The sequence below is a fragment of the Malania oleifera genome, chromosome 10 (assembly GCF_029873635.1).
Source record: "Malania oleifera isolate guangnan ecotype guangnan chromosome 10, ASM2987363v1, whole genome shotgun sequence".
Taxonomy (NCBI): Eukaryota; Viridiplantae; Streptophyta; class Magnoliopsida; order Santalales; family Ximeniaceae; genus Malania; species Malania oleifera.
The window spans coordinates 24675434-24697080 of record NC_080426.1 but is presented as its reverse complement, the minus strand read 5'-3'; the positions used below and the strand labels follow the sequence as shown (position 1 = coordinate 24697080).

The following is a 21647-nucleotide window of genomic DNA, read 5'->3' as shown; positions in this document are numbered from 1 at the left end:
GATTATATAAAGGCTTTGTAAAAACATCATCTAACTGATCCACATATTTCACAAAAGAAGTCCTCAAGACCTTCTTCAGCACAGCATCTCACAAAATGATAGTCAACTTTAATGTGCCTTGTCCTCTCATGAAATATTGGATTGCTGGCGACATAAATGGCAAATTTATTATCACAAAAACATATCCATAGGCTTCGTTGCCAAAAATCCCATTTCTGACAGAAGAGACTTCAGTCGCATAAGCTCAGTGTTCTGCTTCAGCACTGGATCTTGCTACAGTTTGTTTCTTGCTACGCCAGGTAACAAGATTACCTCCCACGAAAGTACATTATTTAGCAGACCTTCGATCATCAACAGAGTGAACCTAATCTAAATAAGAGTATCCCATGATCTCACAGTTTTTATTACATTTATATATCAAACCTTTGCCGGGATCAGGGAGAGCCTTTGAGATACCGCAAAGTCCTAAAACAGCTACTCAATGTGGTTGTTTGGGATTTTCTTTTATGACTCACCACCCCCACTACAAAATATATGTTAGGTCTAGTGATAGTCAAGTAGACCAACTTGCCAATCGAGTGCCTTTATCAATGTTTGTCTTCAGAGTCTAGTCCAACGTCCCTACAAAACTTCGTGTTAGGATTCATAGGAGTATCAACTGATAGCTCCCAACAAACTAGTCTCACTTAGCAAGTCCAAGGTATACTTTCGTTAAGATAGACTCAATCCTCTCTTACATCGACAATCTCAATACCAAAAAAGAGACGCAAAGTACCCAAGTCCTTGATTTGAAATTTAGCTTGAAGCTATTGCTTAACATCTGCAATCCTGATCTGATCAGTGCCAATGCTGATGATATCACGAACATAAACTACAAGAATTACCACATTTTTCTCCTTTTTGTGGGCGAAGATCGAATGATCAGAATACAACTGAACTAAGCTAAATGTAGAGACCATCACAATAAATTTGTGAACACTGGCTTGAGGAGACTGCTTAAGACCATAAATGGTTTTATGCAACTTCGATGTTTTACCATTCTCCTCTTGAGCATCATCCCTCGGAGGTTGCTCCATCTATACCTCTTATTGCAAATCTCCATAAAAAAAGACATTTTTCAGAAATATGTTAGAATACTACTTTACCTAAAAGCTTAATCCATTATGTTGTGGGCCAACAATGTATATCAAGCCTTAACACTCCCCCGCACGCGCAAACAGCAGCATGGAAAGATAAACAAACAATGATTAACACCCATATTGGGGAGACAAATCATTTTTTTTTTCAACAACTTACATTAAATATGGGCAATATACTAGAACCCAGGACCTCCTCATAACCAACTTTGACACCATGTTATATTACCGCTTTACCTAAAAGCCTAAGCTATTAGGTTGTGCATCAAAGCCTTAACAACATCCAACTAGTATAAGGACCAATCAACATTAACTGCCAATGAGATCAACATTTGAACAGAATTTAGTCAAGCAATAGGAGAGAATGTCTCAATATAATCAATACCATATGTTCGGGTGTACCCATTGGCAATCAATCGAACCTTAAGCCATTCAACAATGTTGTAGAAGGATATTAAATGTGGTAGGCTCAATGAAGCCTAACCACCTTCTTACAAGGAGGAAGATCCACCAAGCCCAATGTCCCTTGAGTGCTCAAGGGATCCACTTCTACATCCATTGCATGCTTCCACCCAGGGTTAGCAAGCACTTCAACATGCAAGGAGGGGGAAAAATAGAGGAAATAAACAAGGCAAAAGAATACGTATGACTAGGAAGGTGAAGAACTGAAACATAATGAGCAACAAAATAAGTAACTAAGGACTGCTGAGTGCATCTTTAGGGATGTCAACGGGGTGGATTTGGAGTGCGATGGCCAATACCATCACTGCTTGGCCAAATTGCCCCGCTTCGAAGCCGCTTCGGGGAAAAATCACCATGCCATCCCCAAATTGTTAGGAGCCCTGCCCCCAGCTGGGTACTTGAATGCTGCCCCGAGTAGTGCCCCGACACCCTGAAGAAGAAGGATTAGGGCTTGGGTTGTCAACATCAACCCCCCTCAGTTTTTCAAATTTGAGCATATAAGCAAAACAATCCCAAGAATAGGTATAACATCATTATAAATTCAGAATAAATAAAACAAAAAAAAAAAAAAAAAAAAAAAGAAGGAAGATCCCCCAAACAAAAATACAAACCCAAACTGTGGAAGATAAATCCAAACACAAAAAGCATGTACACCAAAATCTGGAAGGCAAGCACAAAATTCAACAGAGAAGGTAGGCACAGCACACAGAGAAGTTAACAAAGAACATGAAAATGGATCAAATAGGGAACACCTCTCCTGTTATATGGAAACATCAAGTCTAAAACACAACTGCAGCTCCAAGGAACCATATTAATATATTAGACATCACAAAGCCATGGGCTCCCTTGCATCATGGATTCAAGCTTGCTATGGTACTGCTCCCATCCTTCTGCCCCCATTGTTTTGAACAGTAATTAACCCCCAAGAACAATGCACTTCACTAGCTATTCAGACATCCTCCTAATCCCACACTTGGCAATTGGCACTCCCCTTCCGAGATCTAATTCATCTAAATGATTGAATCATTCTAAACCCTAATTCCCTAAATGATATGTTCTTTCATTTAAATACCACTTTTACCCCTAATATATCTTATTCCATTTTTGCCCTTTATTTTTAAAATTTGTATTATTATCGACACGGGTGTAATGTTATTACACATACATATTATATTATATTATATATATATATATATATATATATAAAATTTATATATTAAATAACATTTGGGGCAGGGTAGAATGGGGTGAGTTATAAACGGGGCAGTAATCGGGGTGGGGCGGAATTGGGGTAAGAAAAAACTCTTCATGTTTCCAGCCCAAAATCCGCCTCAATCATAAAAATCTCCCGAACTACTGCCCCGAATCTGTTTAGAGACTCCCAAATCCGCCCCTATAGGGGCGAATTGGGGTGGGATCTCCACTAAACCAAATCCATTTACATACCTATGCATGTTTGAGTGCCTTTCTGATGAGTAAATACATTAAGAAATTCAGACCTCTCGTCTAACAGATAGATCTGGATCATACATAAAAAATCATCCACACAAGACACAAAATATTGATGACCGATCAAATTCTAGACCTTACATGGACTCTAAATATTAAAATAAATAAGATAAAACAATGATTTACTAAGAGACTCGACTCTAGATGGAAAAGATGTCCTAGTATGTTTTCCTAATTGACACACAAAACACTTTGAATGGGAAGTATACTTGTACATAGGAAAAACTTGTTACAATTTTTAAGTGATGGATGACTCATATGAGCATGCCAGTGATATAGAGAAACGTAATGATTAGAAATTGGGTCTACCACCACCACCATCGAAATAGTACAAACCATCCTTCTCAAGCCCTCCACCAATCCTTTTCTTTCTAGATAAATAACACAATGAGAAGGGACAGAAGGTCTTAGAACAATTATGTGGCTTAGTTAATTGACTAACTAATAATAGGTTGAAGGGAAATTTATGCACACATATAACATAAATAAAGATGAATAGAAGGAAACAAAAGAATATTATTGTGTAAAGTAATGGGTTTTATGGATTATAATAAACTAGGACTATCAGTCATATAGGAGGAGGTAGTGGCACCAGAGTCAATAATCCATGGTGAGGAGGTTGAAGACGTAAGAAGGCAGTTGTAACTTGTACCTAAATGGACCATAGTAGTGCTAGATGTAGAAGACTGGGTTGGAGTAGTTGAACCATGCAAAGAAGATTGTTATACTCCTCTCGAGTAGATCATGTACTCAACTCCCTAGTGGAGTGGCCAAGTGCATTGGTGTCAATCATAGTATCACCATCAACAAGTGACTTACTGGCCCAAGTAGGTTTCATATGGAGATCCCTACATCAATCAATTGCATGATTGTCCTTGCCACAATGTGTGCAATAGCGAGAATTGCCACAACGAACTCCTTTTCTTGATACACTACTTTTGCCATGACAGTGATCCAAACCTCTTCCACATCTTCTAACACTTCCTCAACCACAGTTGAATGTACGACCGACCATGGTTGAACTATCACGTGAAGAAGCTTGAAAAGAAGATTGAGAGCCATCTTTGGTGATCCTTTAGGATTCTAGCGTAAGCTTCATCCATACATGGGATAGATTCATAGGCAAGAATTTGATCGCAAATGGGTTGAAGCTCTAGATCATGTTTTCAAAACCTGAACCAATGATTGACCCGATGAGGTCATTGGATTGGTTCAACTAGTTGGACAGCCGGACCACTGGGTCAAACCAGTGATGCCAATAATATATATTTGTATTTATGTGAGCATGTATTTATATATGTTCTTCACAATGATAATATTGCATTCATTATAGATAATATTGTAAATATGTTGGTCATAATCATTTATTAGCTAATTGCAATAACATAGTTACTAAAAATGATTTTAGACAAAATTTATAATTTTTTTATTTTCCTAAAATGTTCTTGAAACTTACTACTATTATTATTAGGTAAACAAATATTAGAAGGAAGAGAGAATAGTATGATTTAATTATTATTCATTATTAAATAGTCAAATAATTTTAAAAATACTTAATCTATGTGCATTATTGGTTGTTTATATTTCGTTTTTGACTTGACGCTATGGCAGCAACAATACTTAAGCAAGTGGTGCCAGCCAAGTAATTTTCGATTTCGATATCAATTTTGAATTTGATTTTAAAAAATTATAAAAATTAGTAGTAAAACATGGAAATTTGTTTTTTTTTTTGTTTTTGTTTTGTTTTGTTTTTTGTTTTTTTTTTTTTTTGTTTTTGTTTTTGTTTTTTTTTTTTTCCTGATTGGTAAGAAAGGTATGCATTAAAGGGCATCAAGGGGATGCCAACCTGAAGCACAAGAAATCAATCACCCTATAAAGTGTCGTAGAAATAAAAAATCCACTACGCCAACCAGTAACTCTAGTAAACAACTGCTCTTTGCTGAACTGAAGCAACGAGATTGAATTTTGAAAACCCTTATGTTCCTATTTTTCCAAGATCACCTGTAAATTGTGAGGGGAGTGAGAGACAAAGCCTTCCTCTTTTTCTTGTTGCCCAGATCCCTCTCCAAGACCAGAGTTTCCCGTCCATAGATCTAGCGGTAACCCACCTTTGTTCGATAAGAGACAAAGCCACATTCCAAGGATTTGTAGTCCAAGGGCAATAGAGAAGGGTATGGTCAACTAATTCAGCCTCAACCGTGCAAAGGGAGCATCTGTTGGCAATGGAGAAGCCCCTTCTCTGCAAGTTGTATAGGGTCAAGATCTTACCATGAGCTGTTTCCCAAGTAAAAAAAGCACCCTTTTTTGGGGCAGCTGTCTTGTATAAATCAGACCAAGGGGACTGAATGTTGATTGATTTCTAGATAAAAAGTTTCTTGTAAAAGGATCTGATAGTGAAAACCCCTTTCTTGTTCAAGGACCAAATAGGAAGATCAAGAGTGTTTTGAGGCTGGATTTAGTAAAGATGACTGTAGAAATCAATGAGCTGGTGAAGTTCCCAATCTTCCACATTTCTATGAAAAAAGATACTCCAGAAAACCCCTGTAATAATGCTTGAGGGTGCTGACTAATGTGAGCATCTCTATCACAAGCAATGTTGTAAATGGCTGCAAAAGAGACACTGAGAGCAACTGGATAAATCCACGCATCATGCCAAAAATAAATGTTGTTTCCTTCCCCCGCCTGAAATCTAATAAAGCAGAAGTCATTCCAACCTTTACTAATGTATTTCCACACTTCTACACCATATGATCCTCTGCTAGCCCGAGAGGTTCGCCCGTTGTGCTCAAACCCATATTTGATAGCAACTACCAAAAGTGATCCTTCTCAATCATGAATCTCCAAAGCCATTTTCCAAGAAAGGCTTTATTGAATATGTGGATGGACTATAAACCCAAGCCTCTTGAACTGATTGGTCCCCCAAAGGAATCTCCTTTGAATCCCTTCCAATCTCTTGGTACACAGGAGGTGTCAATAAGAATAGGGAACTGAAACAATGTGGGTCTGAGAAGGAGTCCTTGAGTGGCTTTGGATAGTGAATGTCCCAATCTACACAGATAAGGAATCTGTCAATCCTAGAGAAAGAGGGTGGCTCTCTATTGTTGGACCAAGTAAACGTTTCTCCCATGAGTAGAAGATCAATGAGGGCATTCGCATTAATGAACTCTAGAAACTCTCTAATGCAACTGCTCTCCATGCCACCTCCACTTCTTTCATGAGGAAAAAGCACCATGTTGAGATCCCCATCAATAATACAAGAAGCATCCCAATAACTTCTAATTTCGAAGAGCTTTGCCAAAATAAAATTTCTAGAGGGTCCTTCACCTAGTTCGTAGACTCAAGTGAGATTCCAAAAGAAATTGTTGTCTAGGTTTTTGAACAAACACGAGATTGAAAAGGAGTTGATGGAATGATCTAGAAACTCCACCACATTAAGATTCCACATAACATGGATGCCTCCAGCATTACCCACAGCACCAAGGGAAACCCATCCATAGGTCTCCCATCCCCAAAGATCTCTAACAAGAAAAAATCCATGTTCTCCACTTTGGTCTCTTGCAAGGAAACAATGTCAATTCTCCAATCCTAGAGAAAGGATCTAATTATGCTTCTTTTGGATTTGTCATTCAGCCCCCTCACATTCCAAAAGACGATTTTCCCCAACATTATTTAACCAAGCACCTCAACTACTACTTGCCTCCACCAAATTTGTACAAACTCATAACCTATCATAATTAACTGACCATTCTAAACGGTTTAGCTCCCTGTTTATGTCCAATTTCTTGTTGCATTGTCAATAGCTGAAGGAGAAGAATTAGAGTTGGGAGACCAAGGAGAGTATCCCCTTTGATCACATTGTCAGAACCCTTCAAGTCCTTCTCGAGGTCAAAGAAGGAGGAGAAAATCTTAGGCCTGGCAGGCTTAAGACTAGAGAAACCAAGAACAGAGGGGCTCCTGCTCTTTTTAACAATTTGAAAAAGTTTAAATGCCTTCAATCTTCAACCCAACTTGTGGTGGCACTTGTAGCTAGTTGGCTCTAGGGAGCAATTGAGAGGGTACACCATAATAGGGGCAGATGCAGTGGGGGCACAAGTGGTGAGCCAATGGACCTGCCAAAGATGGAGGAGCCAAAGGAGGGGCTGAAGCCTTCAAGATATCCAGGTCTGAGCTGTGGGAAAATGGATTGGAAGTCGAAACATTGGGCTTCTAGGAGGAGGGACTAGGGAGGGAGGGAGGGAGCAAGCATTATCCAATGATGGCGACTGCATCAGGCAACTTTTTCTAACCTTTTGAACCGAACCTCTCTAGGAAGACCAGATGCCTCCAACCACCGCTATTGGTCTCCATAAGGGATAAGAACTTGCCATGTCTATTCAATTTAAAGGAAAGCGAAAGGATTTTATCCCTAACCCTTGATTTGCAAAACCAAGAGGAAGAATTACCACCCATAGCCCAAAATTCTTCCCAAGCACGAAGGAACCAGGTGAACTTCTTAAGGTCCAAGAAAGACTTGTGGTGGCCCTTGCAGTACTCCATTCTAACAATATCAGAAAGCTCGCCTTCTAAAACTATGGCCACTACGAGTTTTTAGTCATGCCTTTTGGGTTGATGAATGCTTCGGTGGTGTTCATGGATCTGATGAACAAGGTTTTCCATGAGTACCTAGATCGGTTCGTGGTGGTATTCATCGATGACATTCTGGTATACTCGAGGAGTACGGAAGAACACGAAGAACATTTGAGGTTAGTGTTATAGATTCTGTGAGAGAAGAAGTTGTATGCTAAGTTGAACAAGTGTGAATTCTGGTTGAGTCAGATTGCGTTCTTAGGCCATGTGGTTACTGGGGATGGAATATCTGTTGATCCTAGCAAGATTAAAGCTGTGGTCGACTGGGTAAGGCTGAAGAATGTGCAGGAGGTTCGGAGTTTTCTAGGACTGGCAGGTTACTATCGTCGGTTCGTAGAGGGTTTCTCTAAACTGTCTGAACCTCTGACTCGATTGACCAAGAAGGGAGTCCAGTTTGAGTGGACCAATGATTGCGAGCAGTGCTTCCAGGAGTTGAAGCACCGACTAGTTACTGCTCCAGTGTTGACCATTCCTTCGGGGGATGGTGGATTTGTGATTTATAGCAACGCGTCTCTGAAGGGCTTAGGATGTGTGCTTATGCAGCAGGGTAAGGTTGTGGCATATGCTTCTCGGCAACTGAAGGAGTATGAGAAGAATTACCCTACGCATGATTTGGAGTTGGCTACTGTTGTGTATGCACTGAAGATCTGGTGACACTATTTGTACGGGGTGCAATGTGAGATCTTCACTGACCATAAGAGCCTCAGGTATTTCTTCACACATAAGGAGTTGAATATGAGGCAGAGGCGGTGGCTAGAGTTGATCAAGGACTACGATTGCACGATCAGTTATCACCCGGGGAAGGCAAATGTGGTGGCTGATGCATTGAGTCGGAAGTCAGGACCTACAAATGTATCTGCGGTTGTAACTCAGTGTCACATTAGACGGGATTTGGAGAGCTCAGGTATAGAGTTGGTGGTTGGTGATCATCAGGCTTATTTTGCTGGTTTGGTGGTCCAACCGACCCTATTTGAGCGTATAAAAGCCGCGCAGGATAGTGATGCAGAGTTGGCAGAGGCTATGGAAAAGGTACAGCAGGGATTGGCTACAGAGTTTAACATCTCTGAAGGAGGTATGTTGAGGTTTGGGACCAGACTGTGTGTTTCGAACGATGATGAGATTAGAAGGATGATTCTAGAGGAGGTGCATCGTTCTATGTATACGGTACATCCTGGTAGTACAAAGATGTATCGAGACTTGCGCGAGACCTTCTGGTGGTTTGGTATAAAGAGGCAGATTGCTCAGCTTGTGGAGCAATGTCTGACGTGTCAACAGGTGAAAGCTGAACATCAGAGGCCGGCAGGGCCGTTGCAGCCTTTGCCTATTCCGGTGTATAAATGGGAGCATATTTCCATGGATTTTGTGACCGGTTTGCCACCAACGCTTCACGAGCAGAATGCTATCTGGGTGATCATGGATAGATTGACGAAATCTGCTCATTTCATACCGATGAAGGTTAGCTATCCTTTGAGTAGGCTAGCAGGTTTGTATGTGCATGAGATTGTGAGAATGCACGGGGTACCGGTGTCCATTGTGTCAGATTGAGATCCGAGGTTTACTTCTCGATTCTGGACAAGTTTGCAGGAGGCATTGGGGACGAAACTTACTTTCAGTACAGCGTTTCACCCCCAGACTGATGGACAGTCGGAGAGGACGATACAGATATTGGAGGATATGTTGCGAGCTTGTGTGTTAGACTTTGGTGGTAACTGGATATAGTTTATGCCACTTGTGGAGTTCGCTTATAACAACAACTTCCAGTCTAGTATCGGGATGACACCGTTTGAGGCTTTGTATGGTCGGAGGTGTCGATCTCCCTTGTGTTGGGATGAAGTTGGTGAACGTCAGGTGTTAGGACCTGAATTTGTGCAGCAGGTGTCTGAGAAGGTGGGTTTGATCCGGGAGAGGATTAAATCAGCTCAGAGTTGACAGAAGAGTTATGCAGATGTTCGCCGCCGTGAGTTAGAGTTTGAAGTGGGAGGTAAGGTATTTCTGCGTATTGCTCCGATGAAAGGAGTGATGAGATTCGGCAGGAAGGGCAAGCTGAGCCCGAGGTATATTGGACCATTCGAGGTACTTGAGCGAGTGGGTCCGGTCGCCTACAAAGTTGCATTACCTCCAGCACTTTCGAGGGTCCATGATGTTTTTCACGTCTCCATGTTGAAGAGGTACGTGTTGGATCCTTCACATGTGATTAGTTATGGTGAGTTGGAAATTGGGGATACTTTAGCGTATGAGGAGATACCTGTTCAGGTTCTGGATCGTAAAGTTCAGAAGCTTCGTACCAGAGAGATACCGTTAGTGAAGGTATTGTGGCGAAACCATGAGGTTGAGGAAACTTCTTGGGAACTGGAAACGGAAATATGCCGAAAGTATCCACAGTTATTTTGAGCACTTGTACATGATCCTACTGTGGGTTGGGATAGGTGGTTAGTCGTCAGGAGTGTGAGTATTGTGAACTCCTGAGACTATTGTATATGTAACCACGGTATTCCTCCGCCATAAGTGAAGGTATGTATGTGTATGTGTATGATGGGACTGCGCTATGGTGATCGCCAGTTCGCTCTTGAGTTGTGTCTATGTGTATGTGTATGATGGGACTGCGCTGTGGTGATCGCCAGTTCATTCTTGAGTTGTGTCTATGTATTTGACTATATGTATGAGTCTAGGAATAAGAGATGGCAAATTTCGAGGACGAAATTTTTGTAAGGAGGGGAGATTGTAAGAACCCAAAATATGAAAAATGGGTTTAAATATTAAGAGAGGGGCAAAATTGGAAATTGCTGGGTCAAAGGGCTATAAAAGGAAATTTCCTTTGCTTCCTCATTAAGAAATCTCAAATATCTCTCTCTCTCTCTCTAAACCTCTCCCTACTCCTCTCTAGAATTCTTCGCCGATCGTTGACAGAATTGAGAAACGGAAGCTACCACGAGGATTGTGGAAGGATTCTCTACAACTTCTAAGGATCAGAATCTCGTTTCGGAGATTTTCGGGTTTCGGCGTAAAATCGAGGTAAGGCTCGATTTTCAATTCTGATCCAGTAGATTTGTAGGTAACTGTCTTGTGAACATATTCTGTACTGTGATTTGTAGGTTTTGGAACTCGATTCGCTGTTTAGGGACCTTGGAGTTCGGGATTTGCTTACGGGGTTAAGGTAAGGGGAACTATGTTTATATTGGTTATTTTTTAAATTGGACTCGGTGGAACTGTGGTCCACGGTCCTGTGTGTGTTTTGTCTACTCATTTGGGGGGATCTAACAGGGAAAACTATGGGTTTTTCATTATTACAGTTTTGGGAAAAAGGGGGCGACGGGCTGAATCCCGGGTTTTGTTGAAAACCGAGTATATGTGTAATTTATACTGTGATATTAGGATGACCGTGCCTTGACTTATTTAAACTGTATTTGTTTGGAAAACCATGATTTAGATTACCAAATGAGTGTGATTTGTTTGGTTATATGAGCATGCATGTGTGTGTGATATGTTGAAATGCTAGTAGGAACGCGGTTCCGAAATTGTCTCAGGTACTTAGAGTGTCCAGCTCTATATCCGAGAGCGTGTTATCGCCTACCATGTAGGCAAGAGTGTCCGGCTCTATATCCGAGGGCGTGAGCCTATTCCGGCAGATCAGGCCGAAGGATGTGGATCCACCAGTTTAGCGCCGGTACGATGCCATGTGAGTCGAGGACTAGCCATGTGCCGGTGGCGCCGTGTTCGAGGGTTGGCTACAGGCCAACGCCGTATGTCGCGGGCCGATTTCGGGCCGAAGAGTGTGACGACACTGAGGATTACTGATCATGTGTATGTATTGTGATGGGACTACGTATAAATGGCCGCTGTATGTGTGCGTGTATGCACTGTGTAAATTAGTACTGGAATGCATTTAACTGCGTGTGTGTATCATGATAACACTCAAATGCCACACACCGATATAACCTGTGTTCTTCCTTACTGAGAGGTGTCTCACCCCTGCTGTACGAACATTTTTACAGGTCCTTCGAGTAACCGGAACTAGCGTCCTGGTGTAGGGAGCGTAGTGGCTGGTGTATTGCATTAGCACTTGGGTAAGTGCTATGACTGTAGTTTTGTTGGGTTGTCATTTTGGGTTATATTTGGGCACCCGTTTGTACGTTTTGATAGAGCATTGTGTCCGCTCTTGTATAGACTCTGGTATGGTACAATTGGTACTGCATATGTTGATATAGAATGACTTTTTTCCGCTGCGTATATGATTGTGGTTGGTTGTGTTTAGGGTGCCTGCGAACCCCACGGGGTCGGACCCTCATCCATTGTACTGTATCTGTGATGATTTGTATGATACAGGGACATGTTAGGTTACATTCTCACCTCCGGGTCCTATTTTGGGGTTCGGGGCATGACATTGTTAATGAAGTTCAACCCTTGCCAATAGCTTTAATTTCTCAAGGGGATAGAAGAGCTAGTCTTTTTTTGACATGTCCTAGGTATCCAACAACAAAGTAGAGAATTTTTTCAGATAATATCTTACTGTAGCAATGTGCTTAAGATCTCGCAGTTTGCATCGAGCATTATACTCTAACATTATCCGGAAAGAATTTGACCTCAATCTCTCTCTTCAAGTTTGCCCAACTATTAACTACACCTGTCCATTATGTATCTCATTGTACTTAGGACACCACCCAAGGTCTTAATTTCGATTTTGACTCAAATTTCAAAGCTCCAAAAGTACAAAAAATTCAATTTCGACGTCAATTTCAATTGCAATTTGAAAAAATAACGGAAATCAGTAATAAAGCATTGAATTCTTTAATGGAAACTTTAGAAATGGTTAATAGATGTAATAATATCAGTTTTAGGACTAATATATTACAAGTTAAATATATCTATGTTGTGTATAAGGTGGAAAAGTTGTAATATAATGTGTATCAAGCATCTTTGTAAGATAATGTGCATTAAACATATTCAATTAATACAAATGAAATTCGTAAATCATTTATATATTATTTATTATAAAATAATGATAATTTAGACAAATGATTAGATAAAATGTTGTCGTAAGTTAATATAATGTCAAACGCCCTTGTAATAATCTTTTTGTTTCAATAAAAAAAATAAAATAAATTAAGATAGAAATTTCACTTGGCTCCTAAATTGTTAAAATTTCAAGATTTTGATAAATTTCAGATGATTCTTTGAAATTTCGACGAAAATTACGTAAAATGGACATTGACTGCCATTTCAATTTTGAGGGTGACAGAAAATGGAAATTTGGACAACTTAGTGGAAATTTAAGACTATGACACCATAGCTTAGCATCACCACTTAAGTACATTGTCACATGTTAGATACCACTATACCTAAAAGCTTAAGTTGTTAGGTTGTGAGCTAACAATGTATATCAAGCTTTAACACTCCCCCACATGTGCAGTCCGACAGCACATGGAGAGATAAACACACAATAAATAACACCCATCCAAGGGAATACAATAATATTTTAAACACAATAAAATAGACACGAGCAGCAAGACTAGAATCCACGATCTCTTGGTAACCAGCTCTAATTTCATGTTAGATTATCACCCTAAAAGCTTAAGTTGTTAGGGTGTAGGCCAAATATGTATATCAAGCTTTAACATCACCTTTGATACTTTCGGCTCCTTTGAGTCGGCTCTCACCACATGAAAGTATTGCTCCATGTCAGATAAGAAGTTCTCCAATTCCTTAGCATTATGGGCACCTCCATACACTCGTGGTTCTAGAACCCTTGTTCTTCTAGACTCTACTATTGTAGGGTTGGACTAACCAATAGTAGGAACCATTAGGTTCATCTTGGCATTAAACTCACTCATCTGAATTTGTAAAGCTTCTACTGTAGCACGGAGATCCCTCAAATATTTTATAATAGAACCCCATTGAAGTTTTTGAGATCCCTCCCATTCATCATTCAACAAGTTTGGCCATCTTTAAGACCATATTATTGGCTTTCTCAGTTTGCACCTCTAAAGCTTCACACAATCCCACAATATGAAGGCAACCGAATTTATGAAGCACTAGTTATAACAATCTTTCTTAACGAGTCAGTCGAAAGTATACCTCAATTTTAACACATGAACAAATGCTCGACCATCAAATACAAAGTTAAGGAGACATAGTAAACAAGCACGAAGTAGACAAGAGTCAGATGATAAACTGAAAAGCAACATAATTCATTATTAACACCTTCGTAAGCAACGTGTGTTTAGCAATGGAAGAAAGTAGGCTGAACATGTCTACAAATGCTAGAAAGTTTAGTTTTACAATTATTGATGAACATTCACCCTCCCCTAAAAAGCTTTCTACGTTATACTAGCTCTAGCATTAGGAAACATTAAACTGACCAAGGAATCATACTCCCATTTTACACTAAGGCCTTATCCTACTTAATGAACGAAACCTACCATGTACATGATGGTTGCCCATACCGTGTACATAAGACAAGCGATTGCAGGCAAGCACAACACCCTGCATAAACTTGGCTGGAGACAACTAGCCAAATAGCAAAAATTTGACGGTGATCGAGTACTGATGTGATCAAATAGCTCACAAAGTGACCAAATGTACAAGTAGAAAAAAAAAGATAGAAAAAGAAATCCATGAATTGATCTCTCATGTAGCTTCTGTATATTTTGAAGAAGTTACTTTTCAAAATCGAATTGTCTCTAAATTAGATCATACTCTCAAGTCCACAATTTCTACTCTCTTGCTCATTATTGATCCCGATAAAAAAAAAAAGAGTTGTCAGCCTACATAGCAGTCCAAATGTCGTTCATGTCCATAATACTTTGCCTACTCCATCACAAACTTCTTGCAAGCTAAATTATGGAATCAAGATCACTTTGCCTGAGTTTATTAAAGAGGGTGATCTAGAACACCTATTTGATTAGTTCAACCAAATTGAAAACATCTTCACTTATTGAAGGGTTTGTCCAGAAGAAAAGATTGGCATGGCATTCTTCGTCCCAAGGGTCTTTCATGTACTTGGTGGCATAGTCATGTTAATCAGCACTAACTTTGGAGGAAAGCTCCATTCACTAAATTGGAATCTTATGCAGCATATGATGGAGGAAAATTCATTGTGATCAATTATGAACAAGAGATGTACTTCAAGTTGTGAACCTAGACCCAACAAGATGAGGATGCTGATGCTGATGCATACAAGCTTGAGTTTCATAAATTACTCGCTTGATGTTCTTTTGATAAAGATGAACAACAATGCATCCATTGGGGGACTTGGTCATGGTTTACATGTTGAGCTACAGTCCTATGACTTTAACCCTGTGGATCAAACCACTACCTTTAGTAGGAATGCAGAGAAAAAGGCAAGTATTGGAAGTCAACTTGCACGAAACTGTTCCCCAACATAAACCACCTCCTGCCCCTATCAAGACACTTAATTCCAAGTGGGATGAATAATTTCAAGTTGAATGCGCTAATTGAGGGCTTAAGTGACACTCTTAATTGCAATTTCCCCACAACTTGTGTTCGTTGTAGCCTATAGTAGAGATTAGTGTGAGAACTCCACTCATGGTCACATAGTCAATGCACTTCAATATTCTTGGGATGAAGTTGAAGATGGTAATGGGAGTTGGGATGCATAAACCGTTCTAATGCAGATGAAGCTGGTAACGTGAGCTAGCCTGTGCACCCCTTTGACTCTAGGAAAGACTGATGGAACAGGCATAGAAAAATTTAAATTTTAATTCAATTTTCAATTTTATGGTATTGGACCATACCTTCAAGATTCTACCCCATTATTATTTAAGTAACTTTGCTTATTTAGGTTCCATAGTATTTTAGATCTAGGTTTCCTAATATTTTAGTTTATTAGGTTTCATTAATTAGTTTCTATATCTTCCCAGGCCTTGTAAGCCTATAAAATTCCCCTATGTATAAGATTTTATTTAGAGTTGGATTGAGAATTTAAGTTGTCAGACATTGGTCCGGCATCACACAGTCCCCTTTTCCGTCTAAAAAGGAATTCAAAATAAAGTGTATGGGTTACATATATATGAGGTGGTAATTGATTCATTTTAAAGATTAAACCAATAGATAATTAGTCATAAATAGTAGAAATCAAATCAACCGACATTACACTTGACAGTAATAATAAGAATACCTTGCTTTGGAACATTCTCATAATCAACACTAAAGTGTCACGCATCCTACAAAAGAAAATTAACAGTATTATAAGATATCATTAAACATAGAGGAAGCAAATTATTTGCAGTAAAAAATTTCTGCTGTCAACAACTAGGTTCAAGAAAAGCATTGACAATTTATGCTTTAAACAACCAAATTTCCAGTTCATTAACCACATAGAAACAAGAAAGGATATTAGCTGGCTATTTACTTCTGATAATTATAATTAACCACTCTAATTTAGGCATAATATGGCTCCAAACTTTACATTGGATTCATAAAACGGGGGATCATTGTAGTTAGAATCTTTTTTTTTTCCTTGATTTTTTTTTTTGTCCAATTGTTCTTTCTCAACGATGAAACCTCAAAAGTCTGTCCAACTACCATGAAATTGTTTCAATTTTTATTTAAACTTCATTCAGTTTATTGAGCTTATGGATGCTAATGACCAAAAGTCCCTGTTATTTTTTCTCCTAGACACATGGTTTTTGGCGGCCAAGCAAGCAAAGTGATAACAACATAGAGAACAAACTTTTAGGCGCACCAACAATATGCTAATTAATAATGACACAGTACGATATATTAAATAAAGGAAAATTAAAGCATCTAATACAAAAGAAAATCCACAAACAAAAATAATGTATTACCGAACATCATCATATGTGCTGAAAGGATGTGAAGATCCATTGGCACATATCAAAACAAACTGGGTTGACACCCCACAAGGAACTTTGATCTGCAACAATAACACATGATAAAACTATATTGGATAACTCACAATTATTCTCAACTCAACTATGCACAATGGTAATACAGACAGCAACTAAATTATTATTATTATTTTTTTTCATTTTTCAAAGATAATGAACATACTGATAAGTCCTTGGAAAATTTTTCTGCAATTACTACGGCACCCGTCTTATTTATCTTAACTTGGTATCCTGACCGTCTCAGAAAAAGAGTTGTTGGCTCCCAATCTTCTAAAGAATCCATCTGTCAAATATGTCAAAATTACCTTGTAGTCAGATGATATTTACAGCCAAATGTGAGTTTTAAGCATACCATTTTACCCATTGTTATTTTACCACTTTGCCTAAGCTTAAGCTGTTAGGTTGTGGAACAACAATGTACATTAAGTCTTAACACTCCCCTGCATGTGCAGCCTGATCGCACATGGAGAGATGAACAACCAACAAATAACACCCATTACAGAGAATAAGATAATTTTAGCAACCAATGAATAAATGCGGGCAACAAGACTAGAATACAGGATCTCAGGGCAACCATGGCTTTGTGGCATGTTAAGCAACCACTTTCACCTAAAAGCTTAAAGCCTTAAACTATTAGGATGTGAGCCAACAATGTATATCAAGCCTTAATACCCATAATTTTTTAAACCACCAAAAAACATGATTTTTTAAATTCACACCAATATGCATTAAATTAGGAAAGAAAAACTAAATCAACAATGTATTGACTGAAATTTTCATCAACTGCCATATCATATAACTGCACATTACATCTTAAAATACAGTAGAAAGCTAAAAGATCAAGCATGCTTAAGTTCATTTGATTCCATAGACTGAAGTTTTGCACACCCATGGCAAGGAGGAAAGCAACCCCCCCCCCCCCCCCCCCCCCCCCCCCCCAAATTACAATTACTGAATATAGTCATCCAGACAACACTGAGAGAATGTACCAAGAACCATGAATAAAGGCCGTAATCAAAGGCTGTGTACCAGAATAAAACAAGGATCCAAAGTACATAAACCAATTAAATACTCCAAACCTCAGACATAAAAACTGAATTCAAAATCATACAGACCAAAATGGAACTCAGAGGAATCCAATTTCAATGGGGTTTGAGGAACACACTAAAGTGTGGACCCCATTGTATGACATTTATGTTTTTATCTCATTTTAAGCTCTGCTTCTACAATTTGTTTCATGCATCATGTATAGCGAAGATTTAATACTCTCCATCATCAATATAGTTTGTACCTATCCCATATTAGTGAGAACGTTTGAGATGGAATCAAATTTAAGATTAAATTCAAGTTTGAGCTTTGAACAAATACAGAAATGAATCTTAGGACTCAGTTGGCAAAACAAAGTTAAATCAATAGACTTAGTCTTGCAATTTGAGAAATTTTCGGTGAGAGAACATGACTTTTGTAAACGGACTCAAGTAAACAAAGCTTTTCAGCCAGGATTCATCCCAGGGAATTGAATCTGCTATAACTATGCAATCACTCGCGTAGAAGTCGGAACCACCTGAAAAATAAGTAATCTGGAATTTATGAAGCAGATGAGAAAATATACCTATATTTACTATGGTCTCTCTCTCTCTCATGTGCGTAGACAAAAGGGGCCAATGTATTTTTTTTTCAATAAGAAAATCATCTTAATGGGAAAAGAATTTATAAGAGGGAGAATAAGAAATCTCCCTAATAAAATCTGGAACAAACCAGAAAAAAACAATAAAAACCAACAGAAATAAGAAACTCAACAAGCCATCATGTTCCTCCAATCTCTTTGAATCTCCTTTAAGCTATTTCCTCTAAAAAAACCAAAACCAACAATCACACTGATGCTACGAAATGAATCTTATCCAAGACCAATTCAAAATTTATTTTTTTCTCGGAGAAAATTCATGTGTTCCATTCCATCTATAACCCCCACAATATTGCAAATACACCACACCTCCATAACGCTGCCCTATCCTTCCTTCTGCCAAAACCTGCGAAAGGAGTGGCTAATAAGTCTTCCACCGATACAGGGTGTTCCCAGCTCTCCCCCATTATACCAAAAAACATATTCTAAATTTGAACTACTACATCCCACCCAAAAAATATAAAAGAAAAAGGGAGGAAAAAGATAACCATCTACATGACACTTGCCCACTGCCCGAGTGTCATGGTCCCATACCGGATGTGTACTAGGGAAATCTTGGGCTTATAAGGATGGTTTAGGCTCCAACTATGCGAGGCACCTTCCCTAGGACAAACCTGTGAGGCCACTAGAACAAAGTGGACAATACTTCACTAGAGTTGGGCCTAAGACCGTTACATTTGGTATTATAGCCACCCTAGGAGTACTATCATGTAAATGGATCCTACACAAAGGTGTAAGCCACTCTGACGAGGGTGTCAAAGATCAAACGAGAGATCCTATCACGGTCTCATATCGGATGTGTGCTAGGGAAATCTTGGGCTTATAAGGATGGTTTAGGCTCCAACTATGTGAGGGGCCTTTTATAGGACAAACTCGTGAGGCCAATGGGCCAAAGTGAACAACGCCTCATTGGAGTTGGGCCCAAACCCAAGACTGTTACACCAAGGCTCCCTCCCACATGGGCCACACCACATCTGCATCTAGAGAGGGCATGTTGCAGCCTTTCCTTCACATTTGTTGGAGGCTATTTACTTGATTTGAATTTGTCTCCAAGTTTAGGGATGCAAACATCCACTAATATTTGACCTAAATATTTCAATATGCTCAAGGGAGTTAAACCTTGACTTACTATTTATTTGTTTGATATAATTTGAGGATTTGATCAAAACATCTCCACCTCTCTCACACTTAGTTCCCTAACTCTTTACAACCAATTCAAGCCCAAATAAAAGAGAAGAGTTGCGTTAGGTAGGTGACAGGCTAACAGCCAACATTAAACTTGTCAAATCTCCATGACATGGAACCTTATTGATTATTAGATGGGGCATCCATAGTACTCCAATGTTTTGAGGATATTACCTTAGATCATGTAGAATTGCAAAGGAGACTCCTAGAGGGAGTTAAGGCTTGGTTGTTGTTATCATTGTTGAATAAATATTGATAATAAATACATCTAGGGATCAAGTTCTACAAAAGAATTATGTATTTCTCATAAGACCACATTTTTGTCGATGTTATTTTACCACTTTACCTAAAAGCTTAAGCTGTTAGGTTGGGCCCAACAATGTATGTGAAGCATTGAACCTATAGTTTTAAAAACAAAACCAGAACAGCTACCCCATAGTTTTAAAAACCGGACCAGAACGGCCAGTCTATTCCGATTGGACCAGTCAACTCACCATCCGAGTAAAGGGCTTAAACTGGATATAGAGTGAACTCATATCAACCTAGTCACGCTTGGATGAACGAGTCGATTAGGTTGACCTGGGTTTCGTTAAAACTGAAAAAGCATGGTGTTTTGGGAGGCGCTTGGGATAGAACCCAGGACCTCAAGTGTGTATTGCAAGGGCTTTATTGAGGAAGCTACATTTGTTTTGTGTTTATCATACGCACACGCACACACACACACACATCTACATATACATGTGCATATAAAATTATATATAAAAAAGTAAATTTTACAAAAAATTATATCTTTTACCTTAAAGTCGTGGTTTGAAGCTTCAAATATTAAGAAAAATAACACCAAATATAAAAAACTCTAAAATTTTCATCCTTGGTCATCGAAAGTAAAAAAAGAAAATAAAATATGTATAAATCAATTAAACAAAATTTTGATTTTGCACAATATTAATATTTTTTTTTAATTTTAAATAAATATTTATTTTTAATGGTGTTTAATATAAAAAATAATAATAAAAAATGAATTTTCTACTTATTTTTCTTTTATTATCATTCTTCAAAATAAAGTCCTTGATCCAAAAAATATGATAATAATTATTAATATTAATATCATCTCTCTTTGTAATGCACAATTATAATATCACCGGTTCAACCTGCTGGTCCGACCGGTTGAACCAACCTGGTGGCTTCACTAGGTCAATCATTGGGCCCAGTTTTTAAACCATGCTTGACCCTCCACACATGCAGCCTGACTGCACATAGAGAAATTAAAAAACGCTAAAATAACACCCATTACAGGAATAAGATAGTTTTTAACAACAAAACAATAAATGTGGGCAGCAAGACTAAAACCAAAGACCTCTTGGCAACCATGGCTCATATACCATGTTAAATTACCACTTTACCTAAAAGCTTATGCTGTTAGGTTGTGGGCAAACAATATCAAGCCTTAACAAGTGTTTTGACACAAATTCCACAAAGAGTTATTTTTTAAAACTTTCTACATCGAAGCAAACTACAGTCATCAATTATTCTGGACTTTGAAAACTACTATTAGAAATGAGCCCTTCACCATACTTTAGTAAAGCATGTCGTCAGAATGGTGTTAGATTGTTCATCCAAATATCCCAAATGAAAGGCATGATTCAGTCTGTTGAGGCCTCTCATTGAACAAAGAACTCATATCAAGCACCAATATCTAGGGACAACGCTAGAATAATGAGTCCAAATGCCTTCTCCAAGGACTCTAAACTTCTAACTTCAGAGCTTCACCTAAAGACACAATACAACTGTCCAGATGTCTCAGCAGACTGTTTTATGGAAATTTAGAAAATTATTGCCCCAGAAAACCCACCCACTCCATTCAAAACCATACTCTTAAATTTGGGAATTTCACCTATAATTATTTCAGATTTCAGGAGGGTTTGAAAAGAAATCAAGGCTCAAGGAAATTTCAAGAATTTCAAAAATTTCAGCCAAAATTCACAAAATTTTGGGAATTTAGGCCAAAAAAAATACCAGCTAAAATTGTTTATATTTAACCAAAAATTTGAAAAGGAGCTAAATGTGTGGTCTTTTATTTTGCTTCTAAATTATTCACAATTTATTTTAATATTTCCAAAAGTTTCAGTCATAATTTACACCATTTATTATAAACTTCCCATATGTGCTTTAAATAAA

The 21647-nt window shown here is 38.6% G+C and overlaps 1 protein-coding gene across 16 annotated transcripts in view; it reads right to left on the bottom strand.

Annotated features, from left to right (window-relative positions):
* LOC131166090 (uncharacterized) overlaps positions 1-21647 on the bottom strand; it is a 98052-nt gene that overhangs the window by 9391 nt on the left and 67014 nt on the right. For 10 of the 16 annotated variants that reach the window (XM_058124355.1, XM_058124364.1, XM_058124354.1 and 7 more), the window contains 3 exons: positions 16764-16883; positions 16538-16626; positions 15868-15913 (listed from right to left, as the gene is read on the bottom strand). In XM_058124355.1, coding sequence (XP_057980338.1) covers positions 15868-15913; positions 16538-16626; positions 16764-16883 — 255 coding nt within the window. Of the gene's footprint in view, positions 1-1470; positions 2029-15867; positions 15914-16537; positions 16627-16763; positions 16884-21647 lie in introns of those variants that run through there. The other 6 variants (XM_058124350.1, XM_058124349.1, XM_058124348.1 and 3 more) reach the window with 1 other exon arrangement.